Source organism: Ostrinia nubilalis, chromosome Z (genome assembly GCF_963855985.1).
Source record: "Ostrinia nubilalis chromosome Z, ilOstNubi1.1, whole genome shotgun sequence".
NCBI lineage: Eukaryota > Metazoa > Arthropoda > Insecta > Lepidoptera > Crambidae > Ostrinia > Ostrinia nubilalis.
This window is the reverse complement of record NC_087119.1, coordinates 9,074,885-9,097,045: the sequence shown is the minus strand read 5'-3', so window position 1 is coordinate 9,097,045 and position 22,161 is coordinate 9,074,885. Positions and strand designations below refer to the sequence as shown.

Below are 22,161 nucleotides of genomic sequence, written 5' to 3'. Positions count from 1 at the left end.
CATATACGATTTTTTGTTTTACCGAAATTCTGAACCGCGATCTTGCGTTCTTTTATCTCCAAAAACAGGGTATTTGTTACTCCAAAAACAACAATACTATGAGAGAAAGAGACAAAATATTACGTTATAGCGCTGGCTCGTTCGGCGATCTAGTTGGCTTCGACACTGTGACAGTTCAGTTGCCACCTGCGCTTTGAGATGTGAGGTGCTCATCGTTTTTAAGAAAAACGTGACATCTCGAGGATACCGCGGTATTGATGACAAAGGTAAGTTTTTAAAATATTTTTATTTTATTCAACAATGTGGCACGTCATACTTATCACAGTGTTCTTATAAAACAAAAAGCAAAGTAAAAGAGAAATTATTTATATGTCACGTTATTCTTGTAAGAAAATCGAAGTATCATCGGGACATCTTAACTAGTAACGTTGTAGATGATGAAATTTTTTCCTATATTGAAAATATGTTGTAGGTCATTTGTTGATGTTCTGTTATTGCAGAATACATGTTATTGAAATTGAATGGTATATCTACTTGTCACGTTGTATACGCTAAACAGTAATACTAAACTCCAGATATCATTACAGATGGGGACTAGCAATGCAAAAAAGCAAAGGTTAACATTTGTGGCGATGCACTGCCTGAAGGAATTCCACAACCTAATCCGACAACATGACTAACAGCGCTATGCGAGCGCTAAGAAAGGGTCTCTTTGAGCTACAATAACGTCGGAACTAATATGAGTAGATATAGACTGATAAACATACATTCGTTTTGAAGAATAGTTCAAATATGTACTAGAAATACAGTGCAAATAAAACATACTTATACGACTGTCTGTTTTTACAGACACAACAAGCAACATATTTTATATTAACATACGATAGCCTTAGATTAGCTTAATCTAAGACGATAGCTAACAAAATTATCTATTAGTAGAAGTATGCTAGAATAGCAATGCGTTGGATGACCCCAGATATATATTTATTTATGTAATTATTCAATGTTACTTAGCTGTATTGGCTATGTTTTGCTTTCTGCAAAAAAAGTATTTTAATGTTTTAATATAATTACAGATAATCAGCAATTGATGGAATTTTATCGCTTCTTGCCCGAATATACTTTGGCGGGCGCAACATTGTTTTGTATAATAACATTGCAATAGGTATAACTATTTCAGAAAAACTACGCCAATAAAATGGCTACATTTTTAAAATAGTGGTTGTTATTTTTCACTATTAATACATTATTTAAATATGTTTTATAAATTTAATTTTAAATAGTTAAGTATAAAAAATTAAAACACCCTAAAAGGTACCAAAATGTCGCTTTTTTGTCATTTTATGCGCCGGAGACGGCGATTTTTGCGTTGATAATTTTAGGATTAAATTGTCATAACTAGTCAGTTAAAAAACATCTATTTACTAACCTAGTAGGTGCCTACAATTTTTTCTTCTGCATACATACATACTTAGTACAGTTTCTCTTACTGTGTTTTATTTTGTACCTAGTAGTTTACGAGGTTTTACTTTTGAGAGTTTTTCGTTTATTTTGATAAGCATTAGTTTTTAGAATAAGAAAACTTAATGTGAGCTTAAATATTGTATGTATACAACTGTCTGTCTACTTAGATAATATTTTTATAAGTGCAATTTAACATGGCAAAGCGAAATATTCGCCTGTTCCAAAAATTACCTCATTTTTACTGATTGTAATGTTATTAAAATAAAATAAAAATTTTCAAGATCAACGTGCTATCTAAATAATGACTTATATAAATATATTTTTTTACATCATCTTCAACGTGACAACTGAACTTACCATCTTCAAAATATTATTTTTTACTGGAACAACGTGATAAGTTGTCTCTTTTTTTTTCAATCGCTATAATTTCATCAATTTAGACGCAAAGTTATGTCTTACTATAAATATTTAAATTCATTAATAGTTAATCTTTAAATGTTTCATACACAATTAGGTAATCCTAACCTTCTTTTAAGAGTTATGGTCATTCAAAAGTTAAAAAGTCAATTTCTGTAAAACCACTGTTTTTCATATATCACAGTGTCGTCGCAAATGGACGATATGTACACTCACATACTCATATAGCATCGTACCTACCTACAATTGAAAGTTTTCAGTTGTATTGTAACAGGCAAAAATGAAATGATGATTACCTATGCTTGATCGTCAAGTTCACTCGTCGTTTCAGCCGAAAGACGTCCACTGCTGGACAAAGGCCTCCCCCAAGGATTTCCACAACGACCGGTCCTGCGCCGCTTGCATCCAGGTACTTCCAAGTTCACTCAAATGAAATAAATAATTTCAGAACCTATTCATGTTTAGTTTGTTGTAGTGTTTTTCTTTCGATGAATAGTAATTTTATAATTTTAATGGCTATGTTCTCTCAACACGAGAACCGTACCCTCATTAACTATATTTCGGGTGTGTAAATTATTTATGGTCATGCCATATAAAATGGTACATATGGCGAACTTAATGCCATAAGATATTCTCTACCAGTTAACCTTTGGGCTAATATAATAATGATAATAATTAGGCAGTGCTTTATAAAAAATAAACTTAGGATGAAACATTTTTAAAGTCTAATCGAAGGAAACAGTTTTAAGAAACTTGGCTCATTTTTACAGAAATTCTTATGGGTGATGTTATTGTTACTATTTCTTACCAGGTCGGATATTAAGTAGGCATAGGTCCTGCGCATGACGTGCGAATACAAATTTAAATGTTGTCCATGGCACACATAATGCTATTGCTTATTCTAGTACTCTACGCAATATTATTCTGAATAAATTGCTACAAGCGACTGTCTTATCTAAACATAGTTGTTTTTTATTTAGTTTTAATATAGGATTTTTTTTCTGGGTAAAAAAGCAAGAGTTTGAATTAGTCCGTTAAGTTAACTTATCAAAAAATACTCAACACGTATTTTTCACTTTTACAAACTAATGAAAATTTACAAAGATAAAGCCACCAAAATTCAAAAGAAGAGGCCTGTGACGTCAAGGCGCGATTAAAGTGCAGTATCTACTTTTTGACGTCACGCGGAATTTCAACGCATCATAACTTCGTTATTACTTTGATTGACAAATAAAAATATACGTGTCCAATATTTTTTGATAATGTAATTGACGGACAAAGTTTTTTTTAGGAAACTAGCCTATTGTGGCTATTAATTGACAGTTGTCTGAACATTTGTGAATTTCATTATTAGTGAAAAATATAGTTTTTGTTTTGATGAACTAGGCAGTGCTGGACAAATGATTAGTGATTGATTATTAAATCAAACTTATTACTTGATTGGATTAGACAAGTCCCAATTAATGTTTAAAGAAAACATGTTCTGTATCATACATACATAATTTAGGAAAAATAAAATTAATTAATTAGGATTTATAAATTTTCCACGAGCCGGAAGACGTAGCGTGGGCAGTCCTCCCTCTAGGTGGACCGACGATCTGGTGAAGGTCGCGGGAGGTGCCTGGATGCGAGCGGCGCAGTCCCGGTCTTTGTGGAAATTCTTGGAGGAGGCCTTTGTCCAGCAGTGGACGTCTTTCGGCTGAAACGAACGAACGAACGAAATTTCCTTAGTCCTCGAACAGGCGGGAATCTAAAGTGCAACTGCTTCAATAAGTAACTATTGAGTTACAATGCTCACGTCTTTTATGATTCAGTTAGTCATAATTCAATTTGTAATAATCAACCAATCTGCTGAGAGGAGAGTGGTTTGACCTAACGCTGCTATTTATAAAATCTCTTTGATTGTAGGTACTCTTTTTCCTTAAAAGGTAGGTACCTTATTTAAGATAATACTGTATAATGATTAACTTATAGCGCTTTTACTACAGATTATGTATTTTCACTGTATAAATTGTATATCCATCAATTTGTTACATGCACCTTAAAATGAGCCTGAAATTTTCATTGATTTACTTAATTACCTTCTTATAAACCGCACAGCCTTGTCATAGTCTGTGTTAATTAAATATTTAAATCAACTTATTTGGTTGATGGCAAAAACAGACTTAAGTTGAGCGCATATACGCACAAGCCTCATCAATATTAATTAAGTACTTATAGTGTGAAAGAGTAATACATTTAGGCCCGATTCGACCAAACTTTAATCCGAGAATAACTCCTTGTATAACTGGCACATTGACAGTTTCAGTATCGGAAATATGTCAAAACTGACGATTTATTCTGAGATTAATATTAACTCTTGTTTGGTCCATCCTTATCCATCTACTAAACAGTCCCAGGCTTAATGTTAGTCGAGTTCTGATTCTTAATATTACGACTTTTTTACCCGACTACCGCAAAGCCAATAGAAACAGTTATGATTTTATGATGGAGTTGCGTTAATTAGGTAACAATAACAATAGCTCATTCTTTAACCTGCCGAAAAGGGGGAGAATATAAATTATTTGAGGTGATTTTGGCGTTTTTCGGATTCCTCCCCCTCCCGTCTTAGTGAGATATCATAAGATTTGACTCCCCCCTCCCCCTCCCTCCCTCTAACCTCACGTGAGTTTTTACAAAAAGGGTATTTTTACTGTAAATGCGTTAATTCAACCTAATATTCGAAAAAAGTTTCTTGTGAAAAACATAAATTAGTACGTGATACTTGCCCGGCTTATATGTACATGGAAACCAATATCGGTACACCCATGTGTTTATGCTGAGTGGGCATCTTTATGCCACAGCGTACCTTTTGCTGTATTGTGTTTATTGTTCTTCGTATGTGACCAAATAAAGTTTTTGTTATTCTTAACCGAAATACTTTAATTTCAGCGAGGAGGAGTCTCCTGTGCTGCTGGTGAAGCTCCACATGATAGCTGACAAGGAAGACGGGTGGATCCAAGTGGTCTCGTCCATGGTGAATGTGATACCGCTCGAGGATCCTTTCGGGCCCTCCGCCATAACCATACTCTTTGACGACTGCCCTCTGCCTTCCAAGGAATCAGTTAGGAGGGTAAGTATTTTTAATGCAGTTTCGTAAAGGAAGCTCGTGGCCTGTATCTCACCATCATCACCTGATGGAGTGATGATCAGGCCGAAGTTGGAAGCGAGTTTCACCCGAAATCCGAGGACCTGGATATCTTACCTTCTTCTTTTTCTCTGAAACTGCTGGACTAAAAACTAAGATTGATGTTGATATACACAAATTAATAAAATTATAGCTTGGCTTGATCATCATCAGGTGTCAAAAATGTAGAGATAAATCTATTTATGACAATTATGGTGCATTTAGCCACAGTTGTCTGTCTAGCTCATATTTTATTGAATGATTGATTGATGCAAACTGCTGCTATATTATACTGCACACGTAAAAAAATATTGCATCTCTCCGTAGGGTTGCTAATGGAGATTGTCACTGTATGATTACAGTTGACAGCATATCACACTATAAATGGAAAATAGCACCAATCACAGTCAATAGACAGTGCAAACACTGTGACGCAGACGTCAAGCAGACTTGATAGCCGTCGTCCGTACTAGCACGGAACATAGCTCAATTGACACGATGGACATTATTGCGCTCAGCTCAGATAATAGTGGTCCTGGATCTGTCCACAATGTTCAGGGAATTTGGACGAACAATAATAAGATTTGATCTTAGAATATTAGGTTTATAGATTTGCTAAATTTGAATTTAATACAATGCAATCAAATAATGTTGGAGTGGAAATTTGACAGCTCGGCGTGGGAGCGCCCACGTAACGTCCATAGATCAGCAGCGACATTATGACGTAGATAAATATGTCTAGGGGCTGAGCTTGTAAAGCTGACCTATCCCTCCAGCCGGGCTAGGATGCGCGCCGAGATAAAATCTTATCTATGAATTTAGACGACAAATGTATGGGTTAATCGCGTTAAATTGATAAAATGGCGTGGTAAAATATTATCGTGGCCAGCATCCAGGTCTACTGGCCTAGGAGGGGCATCAGGACTTTAGAAATCCTGTTGTGTCCCACAGGAAGATTTTAGCGTGTGCGTACGTACATGAGAACTGCATCGCAGCAGGATACAGGGGGGGTGCCTCTGGTTGTGGACAACCCAGGGCCTGCTAAAAAAACGCTGTTTACATAGTTTCGAGTCTATTTGTCACCGTTGCTCATGCTGGCATCTCGTCTTGTGTGAGAGGAATGGCAACATTCGAAACTTCGGATAACGTTTTTAGAATATTACCCCGCTGGCATTTAGGTGTGGAACTCCTTAGGGAAGGCCAGAAGACGATATTCGGCTCATAAGGAAGCATAATTCTCTAAAATCAATTTAAAAGAAAACTCAACAACCATTTCCTCCCAGGTGACGGAGATGTTCAATCTGTCAGCGGAGCGCGCGAGCACGGGCGAGCTGAACGTTCGCGTCGAGCGGAACATTTGCGTCGTGCTCGGCTGCATAGCGGAGAAGCTGGCGGGCCCGAACAGCGTTGCGGTGCTGACAGAGAACACGCTGGATTACCTGCTCACGTTCTTGGTAAGTTAATCAAAGTTATAAATACGTTTTTAGGGTTCCGTAGCCAAATGGCAAAAAACGGAACCCTTATAGATTCGTCATGTCTGTCTGTCTGTCCGTCCGTCTGTCCGTCCGTATGTCACAGCCATTTTTTTCCGAAACTATAAGAGCTATACTGTTAAAACTTGGTAAGTAGATGTATTCTGTGAACCGCATTAAGATTTTGATGCAAAAATAAAAAAATAATCTATATAAATAAAAATGAATTGATGTTCGTTAGTCTGATTAAAACTCGAGAACGGCTGGGCCGATTGAGCTGACTTTGGTTTTAAAATGTTTGTCGTAGTCCAGGGAAGGTCTAAACGGTGAGCAAATACGCGCGCAATATTTCCACGCGGGCGAAGCCGCGGGCGGAAGGCTAATAATAAATATTGGGGGCTCCCCATACTTAGAACTGAAACTCAAAATTTTTTTTTCTATCAAACACATACGTGTGGGGTATCTATGGATAGGTCTTCAAAAATGATATCGAGGTTTCTAGAATACTTTTTTTCTAAACCGAATAGTTTGCGTGACAGACGCTTCGAAAGTGGAAAAAAGTTGGTCCCCCCCCCCCCTCTAACTTCTAAAATAAGATAAAGAAAAATCTAAAAAAAACATATGATGTACATTACTATAAAAACTACCAACGAAAATTGTTTAGAACGAGATCTAGTAAGTAGTTTTTTTTAATACCTCGTAAATCGTAAACCGCTTATTACCGCGTAATCTTTTATCATACTAATAACTTAAATAAAAAATAATAATTTTAATTTCATAAATCAATGGTACGGAACCCTTTGTGCGTGAGTCCGACACGCACTTGGCCGGTTTTTTTATAAATAAATAAATAAGTAATTAGTATTTGTAACTGATTACTAATATAACCCCTGTGGGTAAAGTAACCTGTATTCTTGCTATAGACACAGATACATTGCACATACCTTAATTAATTTACCACTATATCATCCACGATAGTTATATTAGTTCACAATTAAAAATGCTGTAGCAGCAGTAAAATGAAACTATGTTGAAATGCGCTGCATAACTGCATTCAATTATGATGAGCACAGGGTGTCCTATTATACTCGTAGTATAACACGTTTTGTTGTGTTTTGTAGCAAGTTTTGTTCATAGTAACGTCTTCCGCTTTTTAATATTTTTATAAACGTGAGGTCAATGTCCCATTATATCTATATTTATTTCAAAATTTATTAATTTATTTGGTAATAATAATAGCACACAGCACAATAACCACCAAGGTTATAATGTAGTAATTAACCAATTATCCAGCCTATTCCACAGGTTATACAATATTCTTAGTACCTACTTATAAATATTAAAACACTGTAAGTACATCTAATCAAATTTTTGCACTAAATTAATTAATGGCTTTATCGCAGCATAAAAGTAGTTTACAACTTAAGTTTTTATTTTATTGGTGTTAATATCAACAATAAAACCATTGTATTATCGCATACATTGTATATCGCAGGTTTTATCAACTTGCTTAAAAGAAATAGGTACGTATGGAAAAACTCACTCGAATAAGCAACTAGTGTAAGTGGCGGCTGTGTTCAAATTTATATCTTTGAAATGTTTCTAAAAGAGCTTATTAGATGGCCAATTATACCTTTGATGTGTCATCAATGACTTATCGACGTACAATATTTTAAAAAATGCACTTTTCATTCTTTGAATCTCATGATTTGCTGCCCCTTACGACATCGATAGGAAGAATGGAAGTAGTCCCATTCTACTCAGCCAGAACCACACAGTAAATTTAAAGTATTTTCTGTCCGCCAAGAGGAGCGAAGCGAAATCCAAAAGCACTTCTTACTCTTCTTGAAGCGTTTTGTTTTTTTGAACCCTACTAATTAGTCCATTACAACCACAGATCACGCGTCGCGAAGCCTGCGTAGTGTTGTTCGCACTCATCGCTCTAGAGAAGTTCGCGCAAACCACAGAGAACAAACTGTCTATAAAACATCGCTTCGAGCGCGAGGCGGTGAATCCGCTTCTGATCCTTGAGGAGATGGCGGAGAGCGAAGACTATATCTGGAGGCAGGTCGGCTTCTGTGCCAAGTGGGCCCTGGATAATCTGTGTAAGTTACCAAAAATTCTTGCACTAGTCTGGTAGTCTATGCTAAGACCTTTTGCTTTTAGCTTTTGAAAAGAGACAGAACAGAAGTGTGAAACTATACATTGTTTGTTATTTTTTATCATGACGTCTACTATCTAGACAATAGCCAAACCGGTATGCTCATTGCCCAAGCGCACTAATGAAGGTATTAAAAAATATGTAACTAAATTGTACGGAAACGTCATACCTCGCTCACGTCGCTCTGCATAAAAACTTACACGCAGATAATGTATAACTAAATTGCTGGTATGCTCATGAATTCATTGAACTTTGCGAATTTTAATTAAATTGCTAGCATAACGCCAATGCGAAATGTGCTACGCCCTTAAGTTTGCGAGCGCGATTTCATATTTATGAAACTGGATATTTTATGTTGCACATGCATTTGAAGTTTATTGAAGTACATATTACCGTTATACCTAATTATACCCACAATGCTCATTCTCTTCTATCTGTCGATCAACCTGACGTTCTTTTACAGTCGTTGTCGAGGGCCGAAAACTGTCTTACGAAATCGTGGACATGAGCAACATCAACGTGATACTAAACTCGCATGACGTCAGCGAGTACCTCAAGATATCGAGCAACGGTCTCGAGGCGCGCTGCGACTCGTATTCATTCGAGAGCGTGCGGTGCACGTACCAGGTGGACGATGGCTGCTGGTACTACGAGTGCACCATTATAACACCAGGGGTCATGCAGATAGGATGGGCTACCAAGAACAGCCACTTCCTCAACTTGGTGAGTCCACAAAACTCCTTCCTTTTTCATCTAGCTACTTCCAGCTTCTCTTGAAGCCTTTAGCCCATCGAGCAAGTGGACATTCCTACGTTACGTTTGCTGATACCTGGTCTCCAATCAAGATTCGGTTGACTCCACCTTTCGAGGATTCTCCGACAGATATGACCGACCCACTGCAACTAGAGCGGCTTTTGTTTTAGTAGCTTTACTCGTGACGTCATCTGCTCAAGACCTGGAGATTTCGAGCGACGGTCTCGAGGCGCGCTGCGACTCGTACTCGTTCGAGAGCGTGCGGTGCACGTACCAGGTGGACGAAGGCTGCTGGTACTACGAGTGCACTATTATAACACCAGGGGTCATGCAGATAGGATGGGCTACCAAGAACAGCCACTTCCTCAATTTGGTGAGTCCACAAACCTCCTTCCTTTTTCATCTAGCTACTTCCAGCTTCTCTTGAAGCCTTTAGCCCATCGAGCAAGTGGGCATTCCTACGTTACGTTTGCTGATACCTGGTCTCCAATCAAGATTCGGTTGACTCCACCTTTCGAGGATTCTCCGACAGATATGATCGACCCACTGCAACTAGAGTGGCTTTTGTTTTGGTAGCTTTTCTTGTGACGTCATCTGCTCAAGACCTGGAGATATCGAGCGACGGTCTTGAGGCGCGCTGCGGCCACCAAGAACGGGCATTTCCTGAACTTGGTGAGTGCACTGCTAGATAAATATTCTTTTTTCATCCAGAAGCTTCCAGATTTTCATAAACTGATGGTCGGCTTAGCTACTGGGGCAGCTACTTCCTCAATTTGTGATTGCTTTCATCATTTCCGCCAGTGACAGTCCACTGCTGGACGCAAGTGCCAGCAGACTGCTAGCTCTCTTATTACAGCCGTAAGTCCATTGAGTAGGTGAGCGTATACACGTTTGCTGAGACGTGGTCTCCATTTAAGAACGAGCAATCTCCGCCTTTCGTGGATTCTCGTAACTTTTCTCGTTCCTCCTCTTAGGACCTCCTTCAACTGTAAAGGCTTCCACAGACCAAACGCGGGTCAGAAGCAGTGCGGGTCAGTTGCAGCGCGGCTGAGGCACACTGAAAGCAGCGCAGTTTCAAAGCAGTTCATCATCATCATCATCATCATTTCAGCCACAGGACGTCCACTGCTGAACATAGGCCTCCCTCAATGACTTCCACATCGCACGGTTGGTAGCGGCCTGCATCCAGCGCCTTCCCGCTACCTTTATCAGGTCATCGGTCCACCTTGTGGGTGGACGTCCTACGCTGCGTTTTCCGGTACGTGGCCTCCATTCCAGAACCTTGCTGCCCCATCGGCCGTCAGTTCTGCGTACTATGTGCCCAGCCCACTGCCACTTCAGCTTGCTGATCCGTCGGGCTATGTCAGCGACTTTAGTTCGTTTGCGGATCTCCTCATTTCTGATTCGATCTCGTAAAGAAACACCGAGCATAGCCCTCTCCATAGCACGCTGTGCAACTTTGAGCTTCTGTATAAGGCCTATAGTGAGGGGCCACGTTTCCGAGCCATAAGTCATCACAGGTAACACACATTGGTTGTAGACTTTCGTCTTCAGGCACTGGGGTATTTTGGACGAAAAGATATTGCGTAGTTTCCCGAACGCTGCCCAGCCGAGTTGGATTCGACGATTGACCTCCTTCTCGAAATTGGACCTACCTAGCTGGATCGTTTGTCCGAGGTAGACATACTTGTCAACAATCTCAAGAATCGAGCTCCCAACCGACACCGGGTAGGGCGCAACATGGACGTTCGACATAAGCTTCGTTTTGTCCATGTTCATCCGAAGGCCTACCTGTTGGGAAACTCGATTAAGGTCTTCGAGCATGGTGCCGAGGTCCTCCAGCGATTCTGCCATGACCACGATATCGTCGGCAAACCGAAGGTGAGTGATGTACTCGCCGTTAACGTTTATGCCGTATCCTTTCCATTCCAGGAGTTTGAAAGCGTCTTCCAATGCCGCGGTGAAGAGTTTCGGAGATATAACATCTCCCTGTCTTACGCCTCGCTGTAGAGGAATCGCCCTCGTGCTTTGCTCCTGTACTCGGACCGACATGGTGGCGTTTTTGTACAAGCACTTTAGTACCTCGATGTACCGATAGTCGATACGGCACCAAAGCAGTTGCAACGCGAAAATTAAATATTCGAAAACCGCTTTCAACGCGCTGCTACCGCCCTGCGTCCGGTGTGTCATGCTAATATGGCCGCCATAGTAATACAAATCGCGGGCCCGCGTTCGCGCCGCTTCTGTCCCGCACCCGCGCCGCCTCGTTTGTCGTTTGGCAGTTGCAGTGCGGCGCGGTTGGAGCGCGGGCCCGCGTTCTTTGGTGTGACATACTTCAAAGAGTTTCTTGTATTACATCTTGCGCGGGCCCGCATTAAAACTGCGCTGCTACTGCCCCACGTTTGGTCTGCCCAAGGCTTTATTTTGTGTAGGTATATCTTTCGAGCATCGCGCAAACAAAAGTTAATATAGTCATTCAAACAAAATAATATGCCCTGGAGGGAGAGCTGACCTCCTGGACGGGCATAAGCTCCAAGATCCCACGAAATTATTGAGGCAATATTTTCATTGCAAGTTGATCTGCTAATATTGACTGTATTGTGTTATCACCAGGAGGGCTACGGCATCGGGGATGACCTATACTCGCTGTCGTACGACGGCTGCCGTCGGCTCATCTGGTTCAAGGCTCGCTCGGCGCCCGTGAGCGAGGTCCGCGCCTGGCGCCCAGGCGACGTGCTCGGCTGCCTCATAGACTTCTCGGCCCGTGAGGTCATCTTCTCGCTGAACGGGGACCGCCTGCCCGCCTGCTGGGAGATCTTTGAGACCACGCGGTGAGGCCACATTTTACAGCGGAAGACTGAACAGTGAGACACTGCTCGGCTGCCTCATAGACTTCTCGGCTTCTCGGTCCGTGAGGTCATATTCTGGCTCAACGGGGACCGCTTGCCTACCTGTTGGGAAATCTTCGAGACCACGCGGTGAGACCACATTTTACAGCGGAAGACTGAACAGTGAGACACTGCTCGGCTGCCTCATAGACTTCTCGGCTTCTCGGTCCGTGAGGTCATATTCTGGCTCAACGGGGATCGCTTGCCCACCTGTTGGGAAATCTTCGAGACCACGCGGTGAGACCACATTTTACAGCGGAAGACTGAACAGTGAGACACTGCTCGGCTGCCTCATAGACTTCTCGGCTTCTCGGTCCGTGAGGTCATATTCTGGCTCAACGGGGACCGCTTGCCCACCTGTTGGGAAATCTTCGAGACCACGCGGTAAGACCACATTTTACAGCGGAAGACTGAACAGTGAGACACTGCTCGGCTGCCTCATAGACTTCTCGGCTTCTCGGTCCGTGAGGTCATATTCTGGCTCAACGGGGACCGCTTGCCCACCTGTTGGGAAATCTTCGAGACTACGCGGTGAGATGACCTTGTCCTACAGGTTACGGTGGTCTTTGTCGTCTATATTGCGCGACACCTGCTGGCCTACCGTCAGAATAGGAGAGATGTAGATCATCTTTTTGCCCTACGGAAACTGACGACCCACCTGTTGGGAGATCTTCGAGACTACGCAGTGAAACCACATCTTACAGGCAGTGCAGTGAGACATTAGCGCCCGAGAATATCATATGCAACAATTTAAAAGCAACTAACCCTGTGTTCTCAGGACTGTTGACATACAGTATACCGAATCATCAGATGTTTCCGCGCGCGAGCGATAAGGATGGGTAGCTTGGGGCCATTGAACGAAATTCTACGTGCTCGGCGACTGGACTTTAGTTTCACTGTTGATTTCTGTTCTTATTGCCTCAGGTTCGGTTTCTTCGCTGCGGCCAGCTTCATGGCCTTCCAGCAGTGCCAGTTCAACTTTGGACACGAGCCGTTCCGCTTCCCGCCAGCTGATCGAACCTTCTCATCGTTCAACCAGTTCGGGGAACTCACTGATGAGGAGAAACAGGTATACACACTCATAATCTGCCTTGTAAACAAATAAAGTTGATTATTATTGATACCGATTATTTATGCCTCTAATTATGCGAAAACGCCGGTCTTTAATAATTACGACAGCAAAACGATTTCAACACAAATCTCTGTATGCACTTTGCTACGTTACTGATTTCTTGCTCCCAGGATCTAAGTTCGCTTCATTCGCGTGGATGAAGCGAACTATTTATTTATTTATTTATCCATGAATAGAACGGTAGTACCAATTACACTATTCAAACAAAACGTAACAAAGTTCAGAATAATAGATCAAACTACAAGATCCACGCGCACTGTGAGACCTCATAGTAATGTTTGTGAATACGGGCGTAAGAGTAGGTAAATAAAGCTTCAACCACGCCAACGCGTGCAGATCGCCATCGCCGGCGCGATCATAGGCCGATGACAGGTCGCGCGGACTGTCATTGGCCTTTAAGGCATAACCAGGCCTGTTCATCTCCGCGAGTTTACATTGGAAACAAAACACGCACGATGGCCCACCTACAGGGTACTATTCGACAAGGCCTCACATATGAGCGAACATTGACTCACGCACGCGTATTCTTGTGTATGATGGAAGAAAATAAAGAAAATGGTGTACTAAATACTGTGCAGTATTTAACTGCCTAAATAATAATAAAAACACAGAATGTACTTTTTTAAGTTGCCTCAAGACACTGAGAGGTAAATAAGTAGTTAATATTATTCATGATAATTCATGCTAAATCATGTATTTCCTCCGCCATTTTCCGCAGTTTGGCACCTCACGTCACATCATTTTACCGAAGTCAGCCCTATAGCTTCGGCGCAGTGCCGATCACAGACGTTTGTCAACAAAATGGTGCTTGACTCTTGAGACAGGCTAAATGGACATGGCGCACAATTTTTGTTGAAGATGCCAATAAAAACTACAAAAAATTAGAATGATTACTGTATTTTTACTTTTTTGATATCTTTAAAAATGACTGAAATATTCAAGCTCAAAGTGCGCTCTTCCGCTTGGAGCGATTTTCCGCGCGGATTTTGAAAATGTGACGTAGTAACATGAAAAGCTGCATGTAAGATATTATCTGTGTACAATGGTTAGAATGGTTAGTAGGGGAGCCGAAGCGGGGATTTCGGGACTTACTAAAGAGTGGCAGACTAACATACAAGGAAATACTTTGTACCTGGTTGAGTACCTTGATGATTTTTTTATATAAAACGGCATTAGTTCTTATGCCTCTCACCCAAAAAATACCTCAATTAAGCCCAAATTTGAGACACGCAGTCAAACCTTGAGTGACGATGGAAACTAGCCTAGATGGAGGACATATGAAATTGAACTTCTGCTTCTTCATTGATGAAAACTTATCATTTACCATACCTTATCATTTTGTATTTCATTTTCAAGTCACTTTTTTTTCGCTTACTGTTTAAACAAAACGTGGATTTTTTTTAAATCTCAGGTCTTTTGAGCGCACTTCTGAACGATGTCTGGTTTTAATTTCACCCTGTTTCTGCTGTAGACTACCTCCAGGGTAAACAGTTATAAAGCATGGGATTCTTTGGGTTCTCGCCTTCACTGCTTTTAACGCTATTACTACTAGGTCTCCCGTGAGAGGGCAACTACTTTTATTTTTGATTTTTTACACTTAAAACTTCATTGTACCTATTGTTCACGCAGAACTAATCAAAGAAATACATTATTTAGTTTAGAGAATTTATTTTACTTTAGACAATTATATTACATTGAAATTGGAGTTAACGTGCCGGCCGGCAAGCCGGTTCGGTGGCTGATATAGATGACCTACGCTGAACTGTCCCACCAATCGCAATGACAGGGGGGCGCTACCATCGTTCAATTAGATGGTTTCCAACATGGCAAAAATCGGAACCAGCGATCCGGTATTGACGATGGCGCCCCACTGTCAATGTCATGGATAGGACACAGTATTTTGGAACTATAGGCGAGAGGGGGATACAGTGAATGGAAGAGAGAACGCGCGCGCGGACCGAATGAGATCAACCGATAGTGATGTGTAGCTGTCTGTCATAGACACCTATCATTTAATGAAAAGATGAACTAAAATTTTTCATCGCGACTAAAATATGCTTTGGCGCGTAGCCGCACCAATGCAGCGTGACAACTGCAGTTCGGACTTCATTATGCGTCCACTACACATACAATAAAATTCGAACTATCGCATATTTTTTCTTTCTAATTCTAATTCAGTAAAAAATGTTTTTGAGACCTTCATTCAAAATTCAAAAGTTATTGTCATATGACAGAACTTATGACCAGACTATGTACATTGAATAAAATATTTTTCTTTTTATCATCAAGTTTAGCAACCTAATGTTACTATGACACCCGAGTTAATCCACATTCAGCACCATAGCCTCCCCTTCTACAAGCCCCTCTACAAATGTCAAAATGTCACTTAACCCTTTTAGCACCAGTTTTCTTTTGTTTTTGAGAAGATGTAGGTAGTACCCAAATTTTTATTTCAGTTAAATTATAGTCCAGTCGTTTGGTACAAATTAACGTGGTTACCTGGAGAGTGTTCTGGGAGTTTTGAAAATTGGTGTTTAAATAGATTTCGCTATGCTCTCTGTTAGCCTGTTAGTTAAGTGTGATTGCCGCGCTCGTTGAGAAATTGGAAAAATGCTGCATTAGAGAAAGTTTTGATAATTTTACATATTTTCCTATTTCATCGTTACAGCCAAATGACGTCCACTGCTGGACAAAGGCGAGAGGCATTTGGGTTTTCCATAGGTTTTTTACAATGAACAGTCCTGAGCTGCCCGCATTCAGGTTCTACCCGCGACCTTTACCAGATCGTCGGTCCACCTAGTAGGAGGCCTACCCACGCTACGTCTTCCAGCCCGTGGTCGCCACTCAAGAAATTTTCTGCCCCAATGGCCATCGTATCTACGAGCTATGTGTCCCGCCCACTGCCACTTGATTTTAGCAATTCTGCGTGCTATGTCGGTCACTTTGGTTCTCCTGCGGATCTCCTCATTTCTGATTTGATCACGCATGGAAACCCCGAGCATAGCCCGCTCCATCGCCCTTTGGGTGACCTTGAGCCTTCTTATGAGGCCCATAGTAAGCGACCACGTTTCAGATCCTTAAACTTTCCTATTTATTTCACGACTAGCTTATGTCTGCGGCCTCACCCGCGTGAAATTCAGTGTCACAGATCGGCATAAATTATAGCCTATATGGTAATCTGGGTTACAAACAATAATATTGTACAGTTTCAACAAAATCCGTTGAGTACTTTTTGCGTGAAAGAGTAACAAACCTAAGACACAGGAATCTTCCTAGTAAGAAAAAGAAGTTTAGTTTATTCTTTTTATTTTTCCTCATTGTTTGTTATTATAAATATCATAATATTATCTGTTATGTTAGTGAGAAATAAACATGACTTTACTTTACTTTACTTTACTTTAAACATCCAGACATCCAAACTTTCGCATCCGCGACTTCGTACGCATGGACCTCGTTTTACTCCATTAGGGGTGGAGTTTCGTATAATCCGCTCTTAGCATCTATAGCGCATACGCATACATAAATGTAAAAATGGCTTAGTAGTGCACAAAATTGGCAATAGGTGGCATAATAATGGTTACTTTTGGGTTTGAAATGTGATTGAACGATGACAACTAACAACAGTTGTCAGTTGGGTAAAATTTTATTTTATTTGGAAAAAGACAAAAAGTGGTAAATGGGTTAACGTGCGGGGGCTGAAAAATCATGTTGTGACGTCACGCGCGAATATTGGAAATTTTTGAAAATTTAAAAAGGTCCGTAAACTTCTCGAGGCTCTATCTTCGGTAATACTGGATGGATTGAGGTGAAATAAAGACTAGTGTAATGTATGTGATCTAAACTTTAAATTAAATCATAATTTAACTTAATATTACAACTTATGCGTGTTGTCCATTACACCATATTGTTAATGACATTGAGCATACATTTTTTTAAATACCTTCGCGAAGTAAAACTTCTGTACGTAGTACTTATTATTGTTCTGTGGTACTACGTACAGAAGTTTTACTTCTGTACGTAGTACCACAGAATGGTGTAATTTAGCCTGTCTCAAGAGTCAAGCACCATTTTGTTGACAAACGTCTGTGATCGGCACTGCGCCCAAGCTATAGGGCTGACTTCGGTAAAATGATGTGACGTGAGGTGCCACACTGCGGAAAATGGCGGAGGAAATACATGATTTAGCATGAATTATCATGAATATTATTAACTACTTATTTACCTCCCAGTGTCTTGAGGCAACTTAAAAAAGCATATTCTGTGTTTTTATTATTATTTAGGCAGTTACATACTGCACAGTATTTAGTACACCATTTTCTTTATTTTCTTCCATCATACACAAGAATACGCGTGCGTGAGTCAATGTTCGCTCGTATGTGAGGCCTTGTCGAATAGTATCCTGTAGGTGGGCCATCGTGCGTGTTTTGTTTTCGATGTAAACTCGCGGAGATGAACAGGCCTGCCACTACGAGCAAGAGGCGGTTAAAAAACAAAGCTTCAACTACGCCAACGCGTGAAGATCGCCATCGCCGGCGCGATCATAGGCCGATGACAGGTCGCGGACTGTCATTGGCCTTTATGGCATAAGACAAAACCCTTAACTAAGAGACTGGGCATGTTATCGTGCGCAGGTGGTCCCGAGGCGGGTGCTGCTGCAACAGCTGCGCTGCTCCAGCGTGAAGGAAGACTCCTGCACGCTCTGCTTCGACGACACGCCGTGCTGCGTGCTAGAGCCGTGCGGACACAGGTGAGTCCACAGTAGGGATTTTATTTATTTATTTATTTAGGTACAGCAACAGAATACAAATTAGTTTTTATTTATTACTAGCTGACCCGGCGAACTTTATTCCGCCTTAATGGCAATAAATAAGCAGACTTTTTTTTTAATTTCGAACGGGATAAAAAGTATCCTATGTCCTTCTCCTGGCTCTAAACTACCTCCCTGACAATTTTCAGCTAAATCGGTTCAGCCGTTCTTGAGTTATAAGTGGTGTAACTAACACGACTTTCTTTTATATACGAGGGTGGTCTGAAAAGTTTCCGACCTAACATAGATACAAGATTTTTTTTCTTAAAATTTATTTTTATTTTTCTACATATTCTCATCTACAGTAATTAGTCGGCGCCAAAACTCGGATTTATTGCGCCTAAATTGCGCCAACAGAGCATTGGAAATGTTCATTCGAACACGTCGTTGGTCTGACGTTAGCAAACGCGGCACCCAACGCGCGGACAGCTTTCTCATGCCTAAATCTTGATTTAATATGTGACAAACACGTTCTTTGGACATTTTCATTGCCTCTGCTATCTCTCTCACTTTAATTCGGCGGTCGTCTAACACCATTTGGTGAACTTTAGCGATGTTATCGTCAGTAGTTACAGTTTTTGGACGTCCCGAACGTTCATCATCTCCCAAGCTCTTACGGCAACGTTTAAATTCGGCTGCCCAAAATTTTACTGTGGTAAATGACGGTGAAGAGTCCCCGTACACAGAATCTAACTCATCTTTGATTTGCTTAGGGGTATTCCCTTTCAAAAACAAATATTTTATGACAGTTTGATACTCGATTTTTTCCATTTTCACAAAAATACTCACATCGACTCACTCAAACGACTTTCAAATAAAAACCGCGCGTCAAAAATGGCTGAAACTTTGAAGTGTTGCTGTCAAAAGATGCACAATTACATTCCCTGACTTTAATTGATGTGTGCTGCCATCTTCACGTTGAGGTCGGAAACTTTTCAGACCACCCTCGTATGTTACAGGAAATGTATGAATTCTAGGAATTGTATACTATTCCTAGGAAATGTATACAATTCCGAAGCTATTTAGGAAATGTATAAAATATTGCTTCAGAGATTTTTTAATACGCACATATCCTAGGAAATGTAAACTTTTCCTAGGAATTTTATAGAATTCCAATATTGTATTAGGAAATGTATAAAACTAAGCGGCACAAGCGCGGTCGCGTGATCGGGTGTCCCTCGGTACGCCTAAAATTTCATTTAGCCAAACCACATTGGCCGATAGGTACTTTTAACTCACAATTATTATTGTTTAGCCTGATAGTTGTTTTCGCACTATTATACCTTTCTTTCGGCATCACGCATATTACGCTGAAGTATTGGAAATCCCTAATTTTAACATCTCTTTTATTAAACTATTATTGACATGAAGGTTTTAGTACTCCTGTAGCTGAATAACAAAGTCTCGGTTAGGTTAGGTTAGACTTGCGACCTTACACATACACAGCTGCCGCGGCGCGGTAGCGCCATTTAAGTTTCGGAGAACAAAAAGTGGCGTATTAAAAATAATTTTGTGTAAAAAAAAAATATCTTAATTACATTTCCGATTGCTGTTTAGGAAATGTGTAATTTTCCTAGGAAATGTGTCTAATATAATTTACATCACACATTTCCGGGTGATTTTAGGACTTATACACAATTCCTAGGAATTGTATACAATGACGGATTTCATACATTTCCTGTAACATATATATAGATTATGTGGTTTCGGTTATGGATACGGTTACGGATATTTTATATTTTTAACCCATTTAGACCGATAATTATTTTTGTAAATAATAATTGATTTCTCAGCAAGAACTTACAAAAGGAAGCATAAAAATCATGAAAAAAATATTTAAAAAAATAATCCATAAAAAGGGGGCCGTGGGGAGCCCGTACCATATAGGGTACAGTAGGTCTATATGCATGCAAAACATACTAGTTGTTCAAAGCAGGTTTTTATTTATTTTTGTATGATATAAAATAAAAATAAAATCACATAATCACCAGTATTACTCTTGGCATAGCTTGTAAGACGTTTTATGTGGCACTAATCACATTTGGTTCTTTTTTCCTACCTTCTCCAAAGTTAGTGAGGATAGCTGAAGAAGACCTGGCTTCTTCTGACTTGTTACGTTTATTGCTATCAATAACCGCATTTAACAATACGATGACGGAAATTTAGCAAATCCATCGAAGAAAACTCTGAGGATAATTATTTACATTGACAATATCTTTATCGCCTGAATCTTCGTCAGTCTGATAAGAAAGCAGTAAAAAAATACCAAAATTGCTTTGTTTGCTGAAATTATAATTTTTTTCTGGAGTTGTGGCAATCAAGTGAAGCATCAATAGCCTAAAACAATGAAAAATAATAAAAATTAAATTACATTTTCTCGCATGATTTTGCTTATGCATAGACCTACTGTACCTTATAGGGTACACCTATTTTAGACTAGAAAAAATGGTATAAAAATAATCTCAATAATATTTTTTTCGTAGTTATGATATCTATTGTACTTTATTTTTGAAATAAAATTGATAAATAATATAATTTACCATGAATAATATGAAATATACCTTCTTGAATACATTGTAAATATTTTTTTTGTTTTCTGTCGAGGAATTTTAAAAATATTTCCGAAACCACCTGTTAAAGCGCATTTTTAAATATTTTTATGTAAAATAATCACTTTAAGCTTACTGTCACAATCATTTTTACAAAATAACAACAGTTTGGTACTTCAAAATATTTTCAATAATATACCGTACCACATAGGGTACGGTAGGTCTAAATGGGTTAATAATTGATACTATAGTCTTTTTCACGTAAGATGATTCGTATGACGTTTCGAGTTTGAAAGTTATAGAGATGTCACATAACTAAACCATAGCGATTTATCTATCGATTTTTTCTAAGAGTTCGCAAAACCTACTTTTAGAGAAATATTTTGTATAGGTGTCATTTAACAAAAAACATATTTTTTTTTAATTATAAATATCTTTGTAACAATTTTTGTTGATAATATTCAAATTCCATGGACTTCATGTTCAAAAAAACGATTCCTAAAAAGTACTGGTTCTATTTCTTTAAATTAAAAACTATTAATTTATTTTCAATGCGTTTATTTAAGCCAAGAATCGAAAAATATAGTTGATTTTTGTGATGTTTTTAAGAACTAAGTATTCACTGCAATCGATTAATGAACCGCGGAAATAATCGATTTTGTTAAACAACAAATACCACAGCACTAAATCTATTCCGTTTCACACATTGCATACATTAAATAAAAAATATTTTTACATCGTATTTAATTAAAATATTAATCAACAGACTCAGGTTTTACTATATATTTCAAGACAAGTAGTTAACTTTTTTTTATTATATTGCTAATAAAATACAAATATTTTTCAAAAATATTCTGCATATGTAGTATGCGTAATATGGATAACCTTGAAGTGTCATACGGATCATCTTAGGTGAAAAGGACTATAGATGGCATTATTATAAAGGTAAATCAGGCTGTTATGCCTTTACATAAAATGCCATACAAAAAGCAATTAAAACTGCTTACATCCGAAACTTGAATCGGTTACGGTTTCGGATATTTTTTTATTTCGGATATCCGAAAATTTCGGTTACGGTTACGGATATCCATAACATCCCTGGTCCACAAGTCACAGAACAGAACAGAATTAAAGGGAGTTGTGTCAAAAATAGAAAACATTGACGTTTATTGACGACACAACGACGTCATAATGTAAACAATTGTAATGTTCATTTCTTGCGTAGTACTAAAGATTGTTCGAACGTTGAGTCAGTGCTCAATCATAATATGCGCTCATTATCCACTGCGGTATACTGATAGCGCATATTTTGATTACTTTGTTTGTGTGAATTTTTAATGCGACACTGAGTT

General features: G+C 39.4%; 1 protein-coding gene and 1 long non-coding RNA gene across 2 annotated transcripts in view; both read left to right on the top strand.

Moving 5' to 3' along the window:
* LOC135086890 (uncharacterized) overlaps positions 1-22,161 on the top strand; it is a 138,834-nt gene that overhangs the window by 11,590 nt on the left and 105,083 nt on the right. The gene's annotated exons all lie outside the window — the stretch shown is intronic.
* Positions 1-22,161, top strand: part of LOC135086852 (RING finger and SPRY domain-containing protein 1-like) — a 31,168-nt gene that overhangs the window by 6,191 nt on the left and 2,816 nt on the right. Inside the window, exons 3-9 of the mRNA XM_063981672.1 lie at positions 4,813-4,993; positions 6,331-6,501; positions 8,417-8,624; positions 9,144-9,403; positions 12,047-12,264; positions 13,246-13,390; positions 18,085-18,200. Coding sequence (XP_063837742.1) covers positions 4,813-4,993; positions 6,331-6,501; positions 8,417-8,624; positions 9,144-9,403; positions 12,047-12,264; positions 13,246-13,390; positions 18,085-18,200 — 1,299 coding nt within the window. The remainder of the gene's footprint in view (positions 1-4,812; positions 4,994-6,330; positions 6,502-8,416; positions 8,625-9,143; positions 9,404-12,046; positions 12,265-13,245; positions 13,391-18,084; positions 18,201-22,161) is intronic.